This window comes from Aristolochia californica, unplaced genomic scaffold, assembly GCF_029961685.1.
Source record: "Aristolochia californica isolate CCGP_79_NKW_82.1479 unplaced genomic scaffold, dmAriCali1.0.hap1 SCAF_9, whole genome shotgun sequence".
Taxonomy (NCBI): domain Eukaryota; kingdom Viridiplantae; phylum Streptophyta; class Magnoliopsida; order Piperales; family Aristolochiaceae; genus Aristolochia; species Aristolochia californica.
Genome location: NW_027182290.1, coordinates 37,266,282 through 37,289,907, shown reverse-complemented (window position 1 = coordinate 37,289,907; position 23,626 = coordinate 37,266,282). Strand labels below are relative to the sequence as shown.

The window sequence follows — 23,626 nt, the reverse complement described above, 5'->3', positions numbered from 1 at the left end:
ATAAAATAGGTAGGTTTTAGTCTAATATAAATTAATAAAATAATTACGAAGTAAAATAAAATTATTAATTTAATTAATTATAACAAATAAAAAATAAAATACCTAAACAAAGATGGTTATTTTTATAATTTATAAATAAATACCTACATCATCTATATTATCTAAATTATATAAATTTAAAAGGGAGCGGAGAGATAGAGAAGCCAAGAGAGGGGTCCATGAGAGAGAGAGAAGTTGAGAGGGAAATCGAAGAAGAGTAAGAGGGTGAGGTTGAGTGAGAGAGGGCAGTTGAGAGGAAGCGTCGATAGTGATAGCAATGTTGAGAGAGACAAGAGAGACGAGGGTTAAGAAGTAAAAAACGTTCGAGAGAGAGGGATGCAGACAGTGTCCAGAGAAGAGGATATAGAGCAGTCGAGTGGGCCGGTGAAAGTGAATAAACTGGGTGAACTCTTAGTTATTGTACTTTAATTTTCCCTGTGGGAGCATTAACGAATCTGGATAAGCAAGAATGAATTCGAATTCACTTTCAGTTTCTTTCAGGGTATACTAATATGCCGTGACTGTTGTTTTAAATTTTTATTTTTATGACATGTTTTTAGCGTGTGGAAGTCTCGTATATGCGACAAATAAACGATAAGAATTTTCGTTACTTTGTATATCTGGGTGATCAGTCTCTGGTTCTCTACCTTTCGACCCACTTCCATGCAAAAGAGTTATTTACCAGCGGCAGCTAAAAACTTCGAAGGCCAAGCAGATACGCGACCATGGCGAAAGAACCAGAAATCATCAAAGACAAGGATCAGATGAGGTCTTGGTCTAGATCCACGAGGTCCCAAGGCAACGTTCTTGCTCTAGTTCCCACCATGGGTTACCTACATGACGGCCACCTTTCCCTTATCAGACAAGCCCAAAAGCAAGCTGAAATAATAGTAGTTTCAATTTACGTCAACCCCGCACAGTTCTCGCCATCCGAGGATCTTTCGACATACCCATCTGATTTCGACGGGGATTTGAAGAAACTGAGGGAGATTGGCGTTGATGCTGTTTTCCATCCGCAAAACTTATATGATTATGGAAGCTGTGGTGAAACGATAAACGAATCTGTGGACAAAATGGAGTTTACTGAACAAGGTGAGAGAAAGGTGTTGTCTTGTATAGAGGACAAAGGGGAAGGGAGGTTGGGGCATGAGACTTGGATTAGGATTGAAAGATTAGAAAAGGGCCTGTGTGGAAAAAGCAGGCCTGTGTTTTTCAGAGGAGTTACTACTGTTGTGGCCAAGCTGTTTAATATTGTGGAGCCTGATATTGCCATTTTTGGAAAGAAAGACTATCAACAGTGGCGCATTATTTGCAGAATGGTGAGCAGTTGATATTACCATTCATCAATATTTTTTGTTTTCACTTTCAGTTGCTACTCTGATTAATTGATGAAAATTTCCACTAGGTTACTCTTGGAGAATTAAAATAAACAATGAGATTTTGTTTACACTTCATAGCTAATCCTCAGAAACGTTGTTCAAGTGAATTTTAAATTGTCAATAGTTGAGGCTATATAAATGATTTTTATTTACAAACTATAACTCAATGGATTCTCATCTGTTTTCAGTCACTTAGCAGATAAACAGGCTAAAACAGGTGTTTTTCTCCAACATCTTGTTGTGGAGGAAGGTCCTGTTTAGTTAGGTTTGTATCTCTCTCTCTTAGTAATATACTTTCACACTTTTCCTAAAAAAAAGGCTATATAAATGATTATTGTTAATATTTTCACTGGTGGAAGTCTAACTATGATGCGGCACCGGTATGTATTTCCTGTAATGAGAGTGAGTAGAGGAAGAATGGAAGAAGAAGAAGAAGAAGAGAGGGAGAAAAAGAGGAGCCAAGAGCCGAGGCGGGAGGAGGGAAAATTTTCCAAAACTCTATTCATTTATTCAAAATCTTACAATTCACATATATAGCGACTCAAAACCCTAATTGAGAGTTCAAAATGATAAAATGCCACTGAACAAATAAAATAATTACTCCTAAGGACAATCCAAAATGTGAATAATAAAATTACAAAATATCATCTAATCCTAAATGAATCACTACCCAACCACAATATGGTTGGTCCGGCTGTGGTCCGATGCTTTCCGGCATACACTCGTGTAATTGGCAGCACACGAGTGGTGTTCTCACAAAACTAAGCTAAAAGGTTGCCATTCTTCTAGGGATTCATTTCCTATATGTGTGACTACAAATTATGTCGTCCTTGACTTATGTCTTCAGAAGGTTCAATGTTTCAGATCCCTCAGGCTCTGGTGGAACTTATTTTGGATTCGATAAGCTCAATATCCTTGGATACAACTGAAAGTGACTATCTTTTGCATAGTAATGAAATACAATACTAACTACAATTTATAGAAATTGAAGTGTGTATATTTCTGGTTTCAAGTTAGTGCCACGAAGTCTTGAGACATGTATAACTCAGTTTATATTCAGATGCTGTGTTCTTTTCTGAAGCCTGTTTGCTATCCAGGGTTTAGGTTTAGACCACTAACTCATTAATGAGTACACTAAACCGAAGGTGTACCTTAGCTTGGTCTTTGGCTGTTTGTAAAATATGCAATTTCCATGGTAAAATATGCATAGTTCCCTGTAAAATGTTTGTCTAAGCGTTACACTACAGTTAAAACATGAGAAAGGTTTACTCTTGCTCATGTTGAGGAATCCTGTTTCAGCTTTTGCATCCATGAGCCCTGGTCTTAAGAATCTCCATGGTAAAAAATTTGTCACCCGGATACCCCCTATACGGAAAGATTGGTGAGCATTCATATTTGTCAGATATCATTAATTAGTTGGCAGCTACATGCAGGTTCGTGACCTGGACTTTGGCATACAAGTGATAGGTTCAGATGTAGTACGTGAGACTGATGGCCTTGCTATGAGCTCTCGCAATGTTCACCTCACTCCTGAAGAGAGGGAGAAGGTTTGTATATTTACTCCATCTCACACCTGAAGATTGTTGTCTTCTCTTTGCATATACTGTAATTTGTTTCCTTCTGTTCTACATGCAAGAGTTTATCTCTTGTTTTTTGGTACATAAAAGAATTGGTAACAAGTGCAACTAACACATCTGTCTTTCCTATTTATTTGAAACCCATAATGGATGTGTAATGTCTAAAATTGCCTCCATTCCAGAGACCTTGCAATCATTGAATATCCTTCGATTATGACCCTTGCAAATTAAATAATTCTCTTTGATTTTATTTTTTCTCAAGAATAAGGAACTTGTTCCTAATTTTATCTTGTTGTGTTTAGGCCTTGTCAATCAGCCAGTCATTATTGAAAGCTAAATTTGTGGCATTAAAGGGACAAACATCTTGCACACAATTGAGGAATTCACTTGTTCAAGCAATAACTGACTCTGGTGGTAGAGTTGATTATGCTGAGGTATTATTTCTTCAGGATTTCCTTTTCACCCATTTTCTTTTCTATGAATCAAGCTGGAAGAGTAGTGTTAGATGAGGGGATACCCTGAACTATTTAAGGAAATCATAGTTGCAACATTCTTTGGTACTTGATACTTTTCAAGATCATTTGTGACGTCTCTTTCATAGAGCTTTTGTATGCTACAATCTAAATGTAACAAGTAATATGGTGATTTCCCTTGCAGATTGTGGACCAGGAAACGCTGGTAGCAGTTGACGAAATAAAAGCCCCTGTTGTGTTTTGTGTTGCAGCTTGGTTTGGAAAGGTTAGGTTGATTGACAATGTAGAAATCAACATATGAAAATAGTACATTTATTTCATACAGAATGCAGTAATCTGCTGACATCTGTAGGAGAATCAATGAAATAAAAGTTCTTAGTGAACTCATCCGTTCATTCCAATTATTACTTTTCATTGCTTGTTTGATAGTTTTTTTTTTTTTTAAAATGATGCTGAATTTTATTAAGAGAGCTCAAACGAGCAGATTACAAGAGGGGAAGTTTTCCCAAACAATGAGAGATTGCTGGGAGATTCTAAATTTTGCCAATTTATCAACCAAAAAATTGGCTGATCTAGGAACGAGGTTCCAATTACAATGAATGGATGACACAATGTCAGCAATACAATCAATGATTGACCAGTGGCACCAAGGGAGAGAGCTATCTTTTGAACACCAGCTAATGACAATCTTTTAGTCTCCTTCAGTAAGCAGTTTGCCATGAAGCCGTTATGATTTATTGTATTTGGATGCAGCTAACTATTATCAGCCTCAAATGGCCCCCTCCCCTGTTTAACCTCACCAGTGGCAGGAAGGCTGATCACCATCCTTCTGCTGGCCGGGGAAAAACCAGAGGGGGGACTGGATGGAGACCATTGATCAGGAAAATATTTTCTGAAGGCACTTCTTTCTCAAAAGAGAGGAAGTTTTATAAGGGTAGATTTTAGGTGTTATAATGTAAGTGATATCATTAAAAAGGAAGTATGTTAACTCTTTGACAGTCCTACTTCCTTGCCCGTTTAACTTCCTTAACCCCCTTCTGCCTCTGCAGGTTAAAAAATTTTACTCGTCTAGTGTATAAATCTGATTGTGAGGATGTCAAGGTAGAGGTGAGGAAGTAAGTTTAACAAATGCGAAATACAAGAATATACGAGAAACAAGAACCCTAATCTCAGATTGACTCATTACCTGAGTAACTTCTTTTGCTTGTGAACGTACAAGTGGTTTGTATTTGGTCTACTGAAATGCCACATGATGAATGTTTCTCAAACTTGGGATTAGATGGATTCGTTCATGCCCTTAGTGTTTAACACGTTTGACAGCTATTCTGCTCAGGATTATTTTATGAGATGATCGAGATAATGTGTTTTTAGCTAATTTTCTAATTAAACATGTTTTTATACTCCAAATCAAATTCAGAAAAGGTCTTATTTATTTCTCCATTTATCGGTAAATCTGACCCTTCTAAATCCAGGCAACTTCATAGTAGAACTAAGATTCTATGGTATCATATGACAATATTCACCAATATATCATACGCGAAGCCGGCAAAAAAGATTCTTATTGGTGCAACAATTCAATTGGAGCCCAAAAGAATGGGAGATGACACTTTGCCCAGATGACAATAGCTAAACGAGCATTTATGACTCCTATATGGGATGAGATGTACACAACACAAGCATTCATGACTGCTGCAACAGAAACCAAACCAGTTCCTCCATTGGGGGCAGCGGCATTCTGTTCTTCACATTTGAGATGTCTTAATTCAAATTTCTGCTAATGATGGAAAGAAGGAAATAACGATTTCTTTTCCAAATGTTCACTAGTTCTAAGGCTTTTCTTCATAATGTTTCTCAACAAGCTCACAGAATGCAAGTACAATTGCAGAAAAATAAGAATTAAACAGCACCACCAAATTGTTTCAGTAAATGAAAACCTATATCCTCAGCAGGAAGTTTTCCAACCCCAAATGCTTGTTCATGGTTCCACCAATGTTTTGAATATCATAAAAAAAAAATCTGCTTGCATACCCATTTGAAGGGAAAACATAAACACCATGTACATAGCATCACATCTGTTACAACTGAAGGGAGTTTTCCAACTTCAGTAAGGCCAAAGCCCACGAAATTCTGAAGCAATCCAGGGGTATTACACACTGCACAGCCTCCGCTCCATTGGCATGGACATTACACAGACGAAAGAAGGGCGGATAAGAAAAATTCCCACGAAATTTCGTTTCTGAAACAAACCTTCAACACAAGATCATCACAGATGTTGCGGAAACACTAATATTTGTTCATGGCTCTCTCTCCTCGTTCTCGAGCTATGGAGGCAGAAAGAATCCCAAGGTCACGATTTAAAAATGTCATTGCAGATTCACATTCAGCAATTATTCTTGTAACTGATGATGATGGTTCATCTGATACTGTTTCAGATCCAACTGCCACAGCTTTATGTGAATCTCGTAGGCTTCCCAAATTCCATAGAAACTGTAATATGTACACATCAAAGTCGTAAGAATCTGAAGAATTGGCAAAGATGTCCGGTTACCATGTTCAGTGCCACTTTCCTAAACTACTAATGGAACACCAAGCATTTGTGCAATGTCTCTTCCCTTTTTCAGAAATGAATATCACGCAGCATCATAATCATCATCCAAAGCCTTGTCCCATATAGGTTGGGTTACCCAAATGTTTCCTCTTCATAAGCTAAAACTTTTTTTTTTTTTTTTTTTGTAACAAATTGGCTAATACTTGATATCAGTCTAAAATGGATATCGCATGGTGCTTGAAAAGTACTGCACATTACCTTCTGAAACTTTATTATGATATAACTCTGTTGGAAAAAAGGTTATTCTTGAAATACGATATACACAATCCTAAAGACAGAAATTAGTTCATTTCCGTTTTTATTTCAATTTTACATAGTTTCCTTGTTTACTTATTATTAATGCAGGACATAATTGTACTTTGGTAATGATTGAGTTACAATAAAAACAAGAGTTAGATGGGTCCAGTAGTACTTTTCCTGTTGTCTTCTCTTTTGTCTGCCCTCTCTCTCTCTCTTCTTTCTTCTCTTAAATTCTGTCCCTTTCTGCTCCAACCTCTCTAGCTTTCTGCTGATTGCACTAAAAGTATTAGTCTTAGGGCAGAAATCTACTGCTCCGAAAATCCTTCGATACTAATATGTCCTATTTAACTAAAAAGTTATATCTTTTTGGGTCAAGTTATTTCATGTCTTTTTTAAATAAATTTTATTCTTTTGAAGCTTCATTAATTTTCCAGGAACCCTTCCTAGACAAAAGGATTTGGCAATCAGTCAACGGCAGGGTTTGCAGAAAGAAACTACCTTTGATTGGCTAGCTTAAGCTCAAGGATCTCTGCAGTGGACCAGACATCAGATGGGCTACCTTAAGCTCAAGTTTGATGGTAGCTCCAGAGGGTCACTAGGGGCTGCCAAGAGAAGAGGTGTCATCTGAACTTTTAAGGGAATTATAGGATTGGTTTAGTCTGCACCTTTCTTTCATAGTAATTCCACGGGTAAGAGGGCCCTTCCACAGGGCTTCAGGATCTGCATCAAAACATTGCAGACGATTTGGCAATCAGCATTAGCCAAGTTTCTTGGAAAAAACTTCCCCTAGTGGCTTCCCAGAGATTTACAGCAAGATCGAGAATATATGCAGACCAATAACCACCTTGAACTAACATGCCTTTGAGTGCTGAGCACTTTAAGCCCTTGGTTAGGAACATAGTTTCCAATCAACACCTTGATGTTGCAAACACCTTTGGAATAAAATCTATTTATGTTCTTTTTTTACAATTGTGTTGTTTGCCTTCTTTTTGTTCTTTTATCAGCACCATTTGCTCCTTCAAGAACCCCTACACTCTTCTCAATGAGATCTCATCTTTCATCCTCTTAAAGAAAAGAAATTTCTCTGGGTATAACAATAAATGCCCAAGATGTTTTTTTTGCCACATACTAAGCAATGGAGAAACTGAATAAAGGACAGTTAAAAAACATGCCTTTGTGAGCATCTTGTAAGCCTCCAACAAGCGATTAGCAGCTGGTCCAAATCCATGCAATTGGGGCACCTCCATCATGTTTGTCCAAGTACGGATTTCCTACAAATGAATGAGATTTAGAAAGGTATACAAGTACTGCAACTTTCAACACAATACTACAGGGAAAATGGAAAACTTATATACATACATCTACAAACGCATAATGGTGTGTCATGACAGCAGTGACGAAGAATTCTCTCACGATGAAAACAAATTAGACCTCCTGGATGCACTATCCCATATTTGACAAACAAAACTAACCAACAGCCCTTTCTGAAAGTCAGAAATGCAGTATCATAGCTGGCCTTGAAGAACAATTTAAATAGCTCTTGAGAGTAAAATTATTGATGAATAAAAGTTTTAGAATACTCAAAAGTCTTCTTAGTTAAGCAATTAAGTTGATTTTTATTGTTAAAATTGGGGCCTGGTTACTCTCTAACAATAAGTTGAAGTTATGAAGCCTCTTCTCAACTAATAAGCATTGTATTTCTTCAAAACCAAACCCAAGAGAGACTATTCTCTCACACATAACAACTCTCAGAGATCTGGAGGACATACACCTCTCCACAGAGAGACTTTCTTTTTAACCAACACGCCCCCTTACATCTAAGTCTAAACAGAACCTGGCTCAAGGCACAGAGGGCATACAAACTTGATCTATAGATAATACAGGCAATTCATAGTGCACAAAGACAGGCTTGTGTTGGCTTTGATAGTATGTTGAATTTGAGTTAGTGCCTCCCAAATTTACTATCCGAAATTAGGAGATCTCTTCCTAACTAATCAGCCAAGGATCTCTTCAAGTGCAAACTAATATGAGATTATTCTTCCATACAAAACAACTCTCAAAACAAACAGCTAGCTTGAGACGAAGAGGCGTACAACTCTAGATTGGGGGGACTTTCTTTTTACCCACCTACATCTTATTTACCCTTATTTTTGTCTTTGAATAGTATTGTATCCAGGGGTCTTCAAGTAAACTCACTGAGTATAAGCTATAAATAATGAAACGGATTGAGCTGAAGCCTAAGCTCAATCCCTGGTTTTCCATTACTCATATCTCGAATTTCTGTTTCTCTCTACAAACACCAATCTCTTCCCCTGTCCTAAATTCCAGAGCCTGCTTTCTCACTTTTGTCTTTTCACTTCAGCTAACTGATTTTTCTTACCTCAGCATAGATGAAGCCCCAACTAACCACTTTATTAAACTAAAACCCCTATGCAACTATATCCCAAATGGTTATTCGTCCAGCCAGATCAAACCAGTCTCCTCTGAAAAAAAATCCAAGGCTCCATAAAGGATAAAAGCTAAAACTGTAGGCCTCTGCTTTTTAATCCAAAAACACCAAAAATAGTTTGTTAAGAATAACTACTTATACAAAATATAATACATAGAAAACTGTATAGTTTCACTTATCAAACATGAATGGAAAAAATTGTGTTCCAAGGAACATTGAAAAGAAAATATTTTTGCATACCTTATTATATATTACATTGAAGGACCGTGCTGTTTCAAGGAAAGATTCCAACTGGGCTTGTAGCTTTGACTGTGCCTCGCTGTATTCTTCATCTGGGTTGTAGGCATACTGTACACAAGAACAGCAAAGATTGATTGATTAAATGGCTACAGAAATTAAAGAATTTAAGGCTGAGAAGCTTCAAAATGTGCAAAACCCTCAATTTAGTAATTCAAGAACATATTTAGAAATTTTCAGTCTTTGTCACCAGACTGATCTATGGTCTGAAGTCTTTTTTAAATTCTGCTTTAAAAATTAAACTTAAAAACAATGAAGAAGAAGTAGGTACACCTTATTTAAGAACATGCTTCTGCAGAGAGAGAGAATAGGAAACCTCATGCCTAAGTAATGTTGTTATTGCTCCTTACCCTACCTTCATTTCAATAGAAGTGAGAGAACAGTTAAGACAACGAGAGTTTTAGCTTCTAAACCCTCACTTTTTATTAAACTTCTTATTAACAGTTTACAAGTTTGATTTCCAACTTATTCAGATAGTTGCAACCCCTTCTTTTTCCATGAGATTCTGTGGGTTAACATAGTACTTGCATGCTCCCCAAAAGCACGCAACTAATAATATCTTAAGATTATGGAACTAATCAGTCGATTGTAAATTGACATAAAATATACAGATGAATTTATGAAATACTTAAAAATGAAGTCGTTAAATATCGAATAGGGTATCTTTGTCATTTTACACATTTGGTATGAGTCTATAGGAGTGACAAAGAGATTGGGTGATCGATAGGAGCCTATGGTCCAGATTACACGTTATTCTGATGTGTAAGTAGTGAGATAGAGAGCTTTGAGTAATAGGAGAATTTATGTAAATGGACATTCAGTAATTTAAGTCAGAATAATAGAGACAGGGGTCGAATTTTTGCCCCCATTGAGTGGCATTCAATGCACTTATTTCTCCTCATCTCTCTCTCTTTCTTCTTTCTTCCTCTTCTCTTATTTTACATCTTTTCACATGGTATCAAAGCAATAAAATCCGAATTCAAAGCACTTCAAGCACTTTATTCCTCTTTTCCTGACGTCTCCACATTCCAGAAAGGGAATTTCAGGACTCACTACTGATTGGAAGTCAAGGTCAGATTTTTCCAATTTTTTTTGTGCCATAACCCTAGAGTTGATGGCTTGTACTGCCAATTGAATACTCGTTTAATTTATGCCCCTAGAGGGTTATGCCTTGGGATTTTCCTAGTTGAAGTGTGCATAGAGATCCCAACCGTATGTCTAATGCCTGCATCATCTACAGGAAGGCTAACATTAGTAAAAAATTTGAGAAATTTCACTTGTTTATGGTGTCAATTGATTTTATTGAGATTGAATTGCTCAGCTGAGTTTTTTTCTTGAAACCCCTAGCTGTGAAGTAGGACCCACATTGCCTACAGAGGCTTCAAGCTGTGATTATTGTCTATCATTGTTGTGTTAATTTTTTTCATAATCTATGGTTGATTCTAGTGAGATAATTACTCCTACAAGAGAGTTTGGGAGATCTGACGGTAAAGACACTATTATTATCACTATAAAGAAGCTAAATGGTCAAAATTATCTGAATTGGACAAAGTAAGAATTCATCTCAAGGCTAAAAGGAAATCTAAATATACTAGAGATGATTCACCATTTCCTCCTACATATGATTAGGAAGCAAAGGATAGCCAAGTCATGACCTAGTTACACAATAGCATAGTCTCTAAGCTGAGAAGTCAAATCATGAATTGTGAAATTGCTGAAGAAATATGGATGCCTCTTGAAGTTTTATATGCGTAGGAGAGTAATCTCTCCAGAGTAGATGAATTTTTTGCAAAACTATTTAGCCATAAGAGAGGAGAAAGGACAATAACTGGTTATTATAGTGAGTTGCAGAGCATTTTGCAGGAGATTAGCATTTTTCATCCATTCACCACAGAAGAAAAAGAACTTACAAAACAACAAGGGCAGATCCACGTAGCAAAATTTTTGGATGGTTTGAGACCAAAAGTTTGATGCAGTTTGAGCTCAGTTACTGCTTCAGATGACATTCCATCACTTTCCAAAGCATTTAATAGAATAATGCATCCAGAGACAGCAGTGACTACAAAAGATAGCAAATAACCCAACGGGGTGGATGCAGCTACTCTTAACATTCAAGGGCGATCAGAATCTATAAGAGGTCATGGTGGATTCTACTGTTCAGGAAGAAGTAATGAGACCTCTCCATCAAGCAGTTGGTATTATACCTAGTGCTCCTAATGAGCTTTAGCAGCTAGCTCAACGCATTGCCCAGTAAACCTCATTACCCTCTTCCTTTGCATCTATAGCTCAGCCTACACCTATAGCTACTCTTGGTAATTCAGATACGTCTGCCCCATATGTGATGTCATGTTTCTTCCTGGGTAATTTGACTTGGTGCATTTTCACACATGTTAGGTATGCCTATTCTTTCACAGATTTTAGACCATCTTCTTTTAAACAAGTTACTTTGCTGATGGGATTGTTTCTCTTAGTCCATGGAGTCAACAAAATCCAGTCTACATCTTCCTTGCCATTAGAATCATTGTTATTTGTTCCAAAGTTTTCAGTTTAACCTTTTGTCAGTCAACCTACTCACAAAATCTATGAACTGTTCAATACCATTTTATCTTATTCATTGAGAGAGAAGGACAGTATCTTTTGGAAGGCTCACCACAGCAGGCTCATTCAGTATTCCATGCAACCAACTCGCCCTTTCAGTGGCATTTGCGATTAGAGCATCCTTCTCCAGCAAAGTTGATTCATTTATTGTAAAAATTACCATCCAGTTTACCATTTTAAAGTGAGTCATGGCAACTTGGAAAACATCACCGGACTTCGTTTCTATTGAGTCAAACAAAGAGTAGTGATCTTTTTGAGATAGTACATTCAGATGTAAGGGATCAATTTCCAGTTCCTAGTATTTTTTTGTAATAAGTACTTCATTTCTTTTATTGATGATTTCAGCTATTCTACTTGGGTGTATCTCCTATGGATGAAATTTGAAGTCAACGTATTTAATTTTTATAATGAAATAAAAAGTTAATTTGATGCTTCCCTTTGCATTTTTCGCAGTGATAATGGGCTAGAGTTTATGACTCAGAAATTTGACTCATTTTGTCAAACTATCTTCATGTGTGTTCACTTAACAACAAAAGGCATAGAAAGAAAAAAATTGTCATCTTCTGGAAGTAGCTCATACTATGCTACTTCATATGCATATCCCTAAATCTCATTAGGGTGATGTGGTACTGCATGTTTTCTTATAAACAAGATGCATCCATTTGTTAATTGAGGAAAAATTCCTTTCCAAATACTTAAACCTAAAGCTGACTTGTTTTCTCTTCACCCTGGTCCCTTTGGATGTGTGTGATACATGTTTTTGGTTCCTTAGTTGATATAAATGCAATTGTCCTTCTACTAGAAAGACATTTGTATATGCGCCTCACAAAATCTGTCATCTACTATCCTCTCAATCACCAGTGCTAGACTCCCAAAGCTTGGAAAAATGTTTCTCTCATGTTGCATACCTAGGTTGGATGGGGATTATGGAAGGAAAGAAACAGGAGAAAATTTAATTTTAAATCTTCCCCTTCTGAAATATTGATTGATAACATTACGGTCCACGTAACAACTTGGCTACTGACCCAAAAAGAGTTCAAAAGTTCCACCAACTCCAATCTCAGAGGAAATTAGCAGCTGGTTGTTGGGTTGTCTCAGCTTTCCCACCCCCCCGATTATGGCTATCTGGGCCCCTCCACCAACGGGTCACTACAAGCTAGACTTCGATGGGAGCGCTCTTGGCTGCCCAGGTCCTACGGGCTATGGAGGAGTTATCCACGATGCAAACGGTTGTCTCCTCTTCTCCTTCGCTGGGCCACTTGGAGTCTTCAACTCCACCACAGCAAAACTCTTTGGACTACTTAACGGGATTCAAATCTTTACAAGCAGGCTCACAGGCCCCCTTTGCATCGAAGGGGACTAAAAAATGGTCATTGATTAGTGTGCAAAGTCTATCCGACCTCCATGGCGTCATTGGGATATGTATTCAAATATTTGTAATTTAATTTCTTCTTTAAATTGTAATTGGAAGCACATTCTTTGTTCTGCTAATCATTTGGCAAATATTCAGGCTAAGTTGGGTATTTCGCTCCAACACCTTGTTGTGGGGGAAGTCCCGCCTACCTAGGTTTGTTTGTACTTTACTCTCTCTCTTTTTAATAGTTTATACACCATATTTCAAAAAAAAAAAGACATTTGTATTCGTTGATATGACATTTTTTTAGCATCTTCCGTTCTTTTCAGGTCAAACTAGTTGTCTATTCCATCCTTTGTTGATACAAGTATAGTTGCTCCTAGTCTTGTGAAGGATGCTCTTAACCACATGCCCAGTATTACAACACCAAAGCCATTACAGATTTATCAACAATAGAAGCTCTTCAAACACCAACCAAAATTCTCTCTCCACCTCCTGTACTAGATTCCTCTTCGTCTATGGCTCTTGAGGAAATTGATTTAGACCTTCCCATTACTCTTCGAAAGGGAGTTTGTACATCAACTAGACATCCATTTTCCCATTATGTGCCATTGCTTCTCTCTTTGATCAATTCAAAAAATTTGCATTGTCTTTGTCCTTCTATAATACTCCTTTAATGCAAGAAAACTCGGTATCTACTAAGTGGAAGTAAGCTATGGATATTGAGATGGAGATTCTACATGACTGAGGTATGTGGATACTTTGCAATCTACCTCTTGATATTGTAGTTGTAGGGTGTCACTGGGTATATACTGTGAAATATAAAACAGATGATTCTATTGACAAGGACAAAGCCAAACTGATAGCTCATGGGTATATTCAAACTTATGGAGTAGATGTGTTTGAGACGTTATCTTGTAGCTAGATTGACCTCAGTCAAAATCCTTGTTCTATGGCAGTGAATCAAGGATAGTCTTTGTTTCAACTGGACATCAAGAATGCCTTTTTTATATGTTGACCTAGAAGAAGTATATGAACAATCTCCTGGGTATGTTACTCATGAGGAGACCGGAAAAGTGTGCATATTAAAAAAGGCAATTTGTGGATCCAAGCAAAGGCTTAAAACATTGTGTGAAAAGTTAAGCCAAGAAGTAATATCTTTTGGTTTTTCTAGAAGCTATTGTGATCGCTCATTATTTTTCATGAGAAAATAATCTAGAATTGTAGTGTTAATTGTGTATACTTTATCAGGAAGTGACAAAAAGGGAATTGAGAAGTCAAGGAGCTTCTTTGCACAAGTACTTCCTTGGGTTAGAAGTTGCTCAGAGTAAGGCAAGAGTTGTCTTAACCCAAAGGAAATATGTTACAGATATGCTACAAAAGTATGGTTTGCTAGGAGCTAAACCTATAGAGACACTGATGCGGTTGGTAATGATCTTCATGACAAGAATATTGACGAACCTAATGATAAAACAATGAATGAAAGTTTGGATGGGAAGTTGATTTATGCTACAATTACACGTCCTGATATATCGTTTCTTGTAAATGAGGTGAGTCTGTTCATGGAGTGTCCACGTAAAGTTCATATTGAAGCTTCTCAAATAATCTTGAAGTACTTAAAAAGATCGCCTCATAAAAGATTGTTTCTTGAGCTTCATAGTCATTTGAAGAGAGGCTTTTTCAAATGTATATTATGCAAGGTCAAAGCTGGATGAAATCTTTACTATTAGGTATTGTCTATTTTTAGAAACTTAATTAATTGGATGAGTAAGAAGCAAAATGCGGTGGCTCACTCAAGGTCAAAATAAAATATAAAAAAATGACTCACATAGTAAATGGGCTAATGTGGGTCAAATATGTTTTGTAGGAGTTGAACCTATTTATTATAGAACCCATGATCATGTATTGTGATAACCAGGCAGTTATTTTACAATACAAGCAATCTAGTGTTCCACAAGCAAACTAAACATATTGATGTTGACTACCATTTCATTCGAGATATTGTGATGAGGAAAGTAGTAGTTTTTTTAAGAGAATGTGTATATTGATAAACAAAGAAAAAAGAAGAAGTACAAACAAACCTAGGTCCGGGGGCCTACCTCCACAACAAGGCGTTGGAGTGAAATGCCAATTTTGGCCTGAGTGTCTACCAAGTGATAAGCAAAGCGGGGAATGTGTTTCTAATTATAGTTTAAATGAGAAAATAAATTACATATTTTCAAAAGCATATCCCAGTGACACCATGGGGCCTGATAGAATTCACACACCAGTTGATGACCACCTTTGAGTCGCCTTCCATGCAAAGAGGACCCGAGAGGTGACTTGAGAAGATTTTGATTCCGTATAAGTCCCGAAAGTTCCGTTGTTGTGGAGTCAGAGTTGCCAAGGGGGCTTGCATAGGAGAAAAGGAGGTCGCCATTTGCATTGTGGATAACTCCACCAAAACCTACTAGACCCGGGCATTCGAGAACACTACCGTCAAAATTAAGCTTAAAGTGGTCGAGTGGAGGCGGGGTCCAAATAGCCATGATGGGGGGGGTGAGAGGGCTGAGAGACACTAGTGATTGTCTGCCAATTTCCCCTGAAGTTGGTGTCACTAAAGTTTCTGAATTCTTTTCTGTTAAGGAGCCAAATACTTACTTGGCCAGAGATTTGCTCTGTCAGAACATCAATAATGAGGAAAGTAGTTGTTAACCCCTCTATTCAGTCAGGTGACCAACTTGTTGACATACTTCCCAAAACCTTGGGTAAGTGTGAGTCTAGGATATGTTGTAACAAGTTGATGCTTCTAGATATATATGCTCCAGCTTCATGGGGAGTGTTAAATATCGGAGGTATTTTGATCATTTTATATATTTTGTATGAGTATGGAGTGTTGGTGCTTGGTAGGAGTCTATGGTCTAGATTACATGTTATTATGATGTATAAGTAGTAAGATAGAGAGCTCTGAGTCAAAAGAGGTATTTATGCAAAAAGGTATTAAGTCACTTATGTGAGAAATAAGACAAAAAGGGGTCAAATGTTTGCCTCTATCGAGTATTTTTTTGTTTTTTTGAGAAAGAGCATGCTTTTTAAAAGAAACTTGAACAAACAAAGGCCTAGGAGGGGATACCCCTTACAACAAGGGATTGGAGGGTGACCCCCTCTCTAGCCAAAGAGAGGAACAAAGTTTGACAAATAGGAACATGAATCCAAGAACAAACTAGAGAACAAAGATCACAAATTTCAAAATAACAATTCTAAAGACACTAAGGGGGGTCTTCCTTTAAGAGCACTAAGAAATGACAAACGCAAAGTCACCTTCAACAACCAAGGAGCTTTAAAATGGTCTTTAAAGATTCTTAGTCCTATTTTACATCTTTTCACATGAGTACTCATCCATCAAACCACCTTTGGTGGGTAATTCCAATGAGACCTAAAGTTTGACAAACATAGTCTCCCTAAGAATTAACCATAAAAGGATTACAATATCCCAAAGAATTCCAGTATAAAGCTGACAAAACCACTTAGTGAGATGCTACATAACTGAGGACCACAAACCTTGGAGGCCAAATCTTGAACCATCTGCTGTAAATTTGATAGTTTCTTTGAATGCTCTGCTAGCTTGGTCTCTAGTTCAGTAACATCTGGCCTGCAAGACAGTCATTTAAATATTTGCAATGAATAAGGCAAAGATAGTGCTTGTACAACTGCTTCAAATAGAAAATTTGCATAATACAAATGAAGTGCTTTGAATATTGTTTAGTATGAGAGAAAATCAACCCAGTATCTTGTAAGAGCAGCTTAGAACTCCCACAAATCCTTTAATGCCCTTTGCTTCATTTATGTATAATTTTCAGTTCGTAGACCAAATATTAGTATCTAATTTACAAGCTGTGGGCATCAGGGCATCACTGCTCCCAAGAACACCAAGCCCACATCACATGCAACCATTCTACACCTCATAAAATTTTCATTCAACCAAGTAAAAAAGAAATTCTCTGTAGACCCATGCCCATTAGAAAGCTCCGAAGTTTTGATGGTCTACGGGATGGTTTATTCCACTCACTGATCAATAAGTAGTAGTTCCCAGTGTTTCATAAATTCATGAAAATGACCTACAGTCTCTGACATTAAACTTGTAACACGAGTGCCTAATTTCTTGTTGTTTTAAAGAGAATTAGTAATGCTAGATTTAAACAATTGACTGAACATGGACTCATTTGAGCTCTGCCAAATTATATACACTTTGTTCTACCGACGGATATTCCATAAATTTGAGAGGATTGGTATGGATTCTTAGTAACTACATTTCTTTCAGAAACTTAGAGAAGATGGTGCAGAAAGAAAACAAAATCAATAACCTCAACATGCTATCTGCTCTGAATTTGTAGTTTGTACAATATAATAGCTTACTCATTCCAAAAATTGTGCTTTTACAAACCAAAGACTAGTTGACCTCCACATGATGCAAAATTCTTAAGAAAAACATGAACTTGGCTGGGTCTTTTAAGAGATGCAAATCTTCAGTATATTCATAAGATTCCAAAAAAAGAAAAAAAAATCTCTTTTTCGGATTTTCTATAGGATATATAAATTTAGATCCCCAATCCCAATTCCAGAATGATAATTTGTTGAAGCAACTCACAATGTATACATAGACTGAATCTGAACATCTGCTGGAAAGAGCTTGCATTCTTCAGAAAAAATTTGAGCTTGTTTCTCAGCAATGGAGTCTAATAGTTGTATGTCCTTTGCCACCTGCTCATCGACACTGGAAAATGAACAATATGTCAACTCAAGATAAGTAATTGAGCTCTTCTGACATATGTTTTTCCAAATTAAGTTCTCTTCTTGGAGAAAGGAAAGCAGAAGAAAGAGGTATCAAAATGAATGTGCATTCAGGTAAATCATCTCAACCTCCATTCAGGGTTATCAGCATAGCAGCTTGCCTCCACAAGATCTACAATCAGATGAAGCAATTCTGCTCTGTCTTCATAGCTACCCCGTCCCTGCAACAAGAATATCAAAATGTTTTATAAAAAAAATATATATCAAAATGGAAGACCTGGGTGATTCAGAAAGGAAATGAATTTTCAAAAGAAGCCAAAAATTTCATAGATACAAAGAGATAATGTAACACTATAAGCACCAAATAAGAGACAGTACTTCAGTGAAATAAGAAGTTAAATAGTTTCTGCAACAGAAGTTTGCAGAAAACCAACCTCCAAGAAAACCTTAACCATTCATCTAGAAGTACAAGAGAATCCTGTTCAACACCTATTCCATGGTGAGACCTAGCTCATAGCAATAATGAACTCCATTTCAGATTATACCATGGATAAGAGATTAGATTCAACTGTTTCATTTTCCCGTATCAGCTTTGTAATTGATCACTTTTTTTATGCTAAGAGGCCTGAGTAGGCCAGCATTATCTCATAGCATTTCTACTAATTATGCAAGCACAATGGGTAAAACAATTCCAAATCAAATTTCTACTTCCACAATTATTTTCTCATACAAAAAAAAAGGAGCTAAACACGGATTATATTTTACCACATCAATGGTTTCAAATTAACGGTTCATTTAGAGTGCTACACAAGAATTTCAGTATCATATGTGTTATAGCTACATATTTCTAGCTTCCACCAGCTACGGGAAGTCAAAGAACTAACTTGGATGGCTTCTGTGTCGACTGTAGGTGTGACACCCAGAAATTTGGCTATCTCTGCTAAATCTGCAACAATGAAAAAGAAACCACAAAAAGAGAAAGTAACTCAGATAACATATTCCCCAGTATAGTGACAACGAGTACCCTTTAGCAAAAAAATTAGGAATATCTTCATTCAGTAGGCCAAGCTACAGGTTTCCGTGAAAGTTCCTTTGGATCTTTTCTCAAACATCTAAGATACAAACAACTAAATATCAATTTATTAGGAACAAAGACTGAAAAAGTTGTACATAAAACAGCAGACAATAAGGACTATTTATTTTTCAAAATAATGTCAAGGCCTTTTTACACATCAACCTTCAATTGGAAGCACGAAGAAGATACAGAACCAATAACAGAACACTATCTAAAGTTTCCAGCACGATGATGTTCTTCTCAAACAACAGAAGTAGCGATGGAAAGTAAAAAAATCCCATGGTATACAAGTAAATATTAGGGCTAACAGAGAAACAAATCAAAACACATGTATTTTGAAAAGAAGATTTATTAGTGTGTATAAAATTCGCTGAAATTACTAAAAGAAATACAATAAATATGGCTAGAAGACACAAGAAAAGGCTTGCTGTAGAGCAATATAACAATGGAGGGAGCAAATGATAAAGCAGAGCAAAGGAGGAAGATTCATTATCCAACCACAACCTAGAAGAGATAGTGCACTCTCATTGGGAATGAGCAGTGATTCCAATCATTCATTAGCAAGAAAAATTATTTTCTCACTTGATTTAGCAGTTTTACTTATCGTTTAAAACCCTGTCAAAACCCCATCATAGAGGGGTGTTTAGTGCCTCCCTAGGAACTTTCCCCATTGTTCAAAACATGTTAATAAACACATCAAAACCCACTATATTCGTTATTATTCTGCATATTTATTGTTAATATTCAGGATCCCTTTGCTCCCTTTTCATCCTCTTAACAAATTCTGAATTTAGCTGGTAGGGGGTAGTCTCCCTTGCCACTGAATACCTTAACATGACAGCCAATCATCAGGTCTGGAGATCTCTCTTGCACCTTTTTTTTTGGGCATTTTTAAATTTTAATTTTTTAATAATATTACAAGATATCAACTGTTTACCCTTTTACCCACAGTTAATTAAACAGGTAAATAAACAAAAAAGAAATACCTTTCATCCATTTCACAGGAAACAGTTAACTAAACAGGTGAATGGTAAATGGGACATAAGGCATATTACCCCTTCACCCATTTCGTACATTACTTGTTATCATTCCTAATGAAAAACGATGAATAGTATTAGGTATGAGTGGAGAGTTGTAAAGAATTGCTACCAAAATTTCAACAACTATTAGAAAATATGAAGAAACAACATCAAACAACTATCTTTTCCTGAATAGGATGATGAAGACATGATGTAAGATAAATCCAAAATGATGGAGGATGTTTCATGACAAATTAGTAATTCGAGTGATATCCTTTATATGATTGATCAAGTATCATGTATTTTTTGAATGGTGATACTTAACTTGCTTGTCAACTTGTGTAAGTTGTTTGATATTTGTTGATAATAGCAATTATAAATAGGGTAGTTTCCAAATATAGCCTTCTCAAATTCGTAATTTTAAATGCACCCATGTAAATGCCACATGTCCAAATACGACCAAGAAATCTGTTAAATTTGAGGATAGAACAATCATTTCATAAAATTGTTAAAATTGATCCTAATCCATCCAAAAATGACTAACCACTTAGGAGGCTTACTCAACCTTATAATGAACAACTTTTCATAACAATTATTTATGTGGGAGTATTCCCACTAACACTCCTCATGTCCAGACTTACACGTACAAGTGATGGATTTGAGATGTAGACAATACAGATAGGCTAGAAGCTCAATAGTGTAGAAACTAGGCCTAGGTCCAGGCAGATATCCTACCCTCATACCATGTTAAGATAGAGCCTAATTCAATCTCAAAATGACTAAGCCACTAAGGAGGTCTATTGTTTAACCTCATAAACCAACAACTTTTATTATACTTATCTATGTAGAATTATTCCCACTAACACAAAATGCTCTAATACCATGTTGAATTTGCAAGAAGAAAAAGTGTAGCAGAGATTAGGGTTTACAAACTTCTCTCCTAAACAATATAAAAAAATTACATCCATGTCTTTGCTCTCCCTTAAAAACCCTAGGAAACAACTTTCTATGGAAAACAACTTTCCTATAAAATACAGAAAACTAAATAAACTCTAATCATACCTTCCAACAAAAACTTATACCAGAATTATTATAAAAAATAAAAGGGGCCCACTTCTCCTATGAGTTCCCTACTTCTCCTTTGTTTCTTTCTCACCAAATAGAGCAAAGAAGAAGAAAGGTAGGGTCCCATCCCTCCTTCCAGCACCAAAGAGAGGCAAGGCAGACCCCTCCTGGAGCCAAAAAAGGGGGAGTGGCATCCGCCTCCCCATTTCTACGCACTATTTGAATAGAGTGCATAGGTAAGGAAGGGGAGCACCCCTCACCCTTTTTCTACTTGAGGGGTCTACCAATCCCCTACAGTGACAAAAGGAAGGTAGAGTCCCTCCCCACCTTTGGGGATGGTGACCATTGCTCTCTATTCGTAGAAACTAGGAGCAGGTGGGGGAACCCTTCCTTTTTCTACACAACGAGGGATGTCGCCGCTCCTTCCTTTATGATGCAGCATGGAAGTTTAAATTCAAGGAATGAAAAGTTGAATGCTTCCTTTAGAGAGTGGGTAACCTAGATTGTAGCAACAACTAAAAAAATTATAATTTGAATTTAAGTTTTATTGGTAAAACTTGAAAGATAGAAAGCAGGTTTTTGCGACTATTGAGAAAAATAGCAAATAGAAAAAAAAAAGGATAAGTTTATCCAAGAGAACAAAAAAAAAAATTTATCCAATAGCAAAAAAGTCATTTATGTGTAACATACGAAGACCTTTTATACACCTACAAATCATGAAAATAGAAAACTCCTATATTATCAGGTGATTTCGGGTTGATCTCTTCTCCTTAAATATTCATCAGCTAGATACTCCACAGAAGGAAGTATTGAATCACTACTGACAAGGAGCACAGCCAGCCCCTCCATGAGCAAAAAAAAAGGGGAAGGCAGTCCCCCTCCTGCCACTATTTTCTATTCAAATAAAGAGCAAAGGTGGGGAGGGGGCTGCATCTTCCCTTTGTTCGGATTGGAGAAGGGCTATCACCCTTCCACACGCACATCAGGCTTCCCTGGTCATCTAGACCACTGGAAGAAGAGGAGCCCCCTTAAAATATTATTTCTTTTAGATCTTAATGACATAGTTGTATCATATAGGGCAAAATACCACATGTAAGAAGCCACAGGTGGAAATACAACATCTAAGAGGAGCATATTTGAAAATTACCCAATAAAAAATATCCTTTTAGTTTTTTTGGTAAACTGAATTAGAATTCAACCTTGAGGGTCTCGACAAAACCCTAGCATGGGAGTACAGCTACCACCCTTCTGGGAAAGCCTAGGAGGGTGGTAGCTGTAACTTTTCTCATTTTTGAAACCCTACTAGTCTTTAAAAGCTTCTTGGTTTGCTTTCTTATATACAGTGTAGCTTTTCCTTTTGATTGAATTCTGTAGTCTTTAAAAATCATTTATGTCTCTAGACAAAATCACTAACACCAATGTGAAAAATAGAGACCCTGCAGTTATTAGTTGAACTTTGACCTCTCTATTATGTATGGTAATAGCATCAAATATGCCTAGTACGATAACAATCTGAACAGTACTTACGCATAGTGCTTTCAACACTTGTTTGAGGTAACATCAACGGAAGACCTTACATTGTATTCGAGCTGTCTCTTCATCTCGATCCATACCATCAACTTGTAAATTTTGTTGTGTAAATGGCGACTTATCACCCAAAAGCCTAGAGAAGAAAAAATTTAGCATTACATCTGAGGGCAGAAGTATGGGCAGAGTTTTATCAGTCACAAAATATCAAAGTAAGCAAGTAAACTTAACTGCATTTCAATAAAGTGGCAAAAAAAAAAAAAAAAGTGCAAAACCTAAAGTTGATTCGATAATCATGGATGGAGAAACAGATAGATCCGGTAGGAGATTTCACAATTCAAATTTTGTAAGGCATGAAAGATCGAACTAGGATAATGTCGCACTTCAAAAGAAAGTCAGAAACACTTCAGATGAATGCCATACGAAAATTTATCAATTTTTACTAACTGCAGATTACCAGAATCATGTTAGGGGCAATTCGCTAAAACTTGTTAACTGTGGAGAAGGAATTACTTGAAAAAGAGCCACTCAAGAAGGCCATATCTCTCCATGCCAGCAAAAAGGAGGGACTGAGCTGGAGCATTTGCTCTTGGGTAATTTAACAGGACCAATTTCCTTTGGATTTCTTCCATCTGCTTTGATGCCATTTAAGATTTGTAGAAGAGCGCTCCGCTATTTGCACAGACAAGGCGTCCAGGAATGACCAAACTCAGCGAAAGTCCCACTGCCAAAATCTGATTCTGTGAAGCGTCTGCCTATTTTGTCCCTCTCAAACAATGTGAACCTAGGGGAAAACCCGTGCATCGAGGGATAAATAAAAAGAAAAAGGCTAGTGATACATAATACACTGAAATCTTTTTAAAAAATAAAAATGATACATAATATAATTAAAAAATTATATGGCATATTAAATAAGATATGAAAATACTATTTAAATACTTAATTTTATGAAATAACAAAAAAAATTAATTAAAATAATATTTCTCGTTAAGGAGAAATTAAAATAGAGTAGAGTTCATAAAACATTCATTTTAGAATAAAATTTAAAGATAACATAGTTAAATTAATAAATGATAAATAAAAATCATGTAATAATATCTTAAATCGTGTAATAACACCACGATCGTGTAGCCATGCCCCTTGTGCGGTAGCGTTG

General features: G+C 36.6%; 2 protein-coding genes across 3 annotated transcripts; one reads left to right on the top strand and one right to left on the bottom strand.

The window, feature by feature from the left end:
* The first annotated feature begins 699 nt into the window (after positions 1–699).
* Positions 700–3,851, top strand: LOC137941939 (pantoate--beta-alanine ligase). Its single transcript, XM_068787559.1, has 4 exons — positions 700–1,358; positions 2,852–2,965; positions 3,298–3,429; positions 3,653–3,851. Exons 1-4 carry the CDS (start codon positions 765–767, stop codon positions 3,767–3,769), a joined length of 957 nt encoding a protein of 318 aa, XP_068643660.1. The 5' UTR covers positions 700–764; the 3' UTR covers positions 3,770–3,851.
* Positions 3,852–5,382: 1,531 nt separating this feature from the next.
* LOC137940586 (AUGMIN subunit 7) lies at positions 5,383–23,243 on the bottom strand. Of its 2 annotated transcripts, XM_068785735.1 has the most exons (9): positions 22,984–23,243; positions 22,521–22,606; positions 18,669–18,730; positions 17,914–18,005; positions 17,642–17,767; positions 16,555–16,645; positions 9,006–9,113; positions 7,489–7,587; positions 5,383–5,955 (listed from the first exon to the last, which is right to left on the bottom strand). In XM_068785735.1, exons 1-9 carry the CDS (start codon positions 23,115–23,117, stop codon positions 5,752–5,754), a joined length of 1,002 nt encoding a protein of 333 aa, XP_068641836.1. In that variant the 5' UTR covers positions 23,118–23,243; the 3' UTR covers positions 5,383–5,751. The 2 variants fall into 2 exon arrangements, with proteins under 2 accessions (XP_068641836.1, XP_068641838.1); XM_068785737.1 differs by lacking the exon at positions 22,984–23,243 and having other exon boundaries at positions 22,471–22,534.
* Between the last annotated feature and the right edge of the window lie 383 nt (positions 23,244–23,626).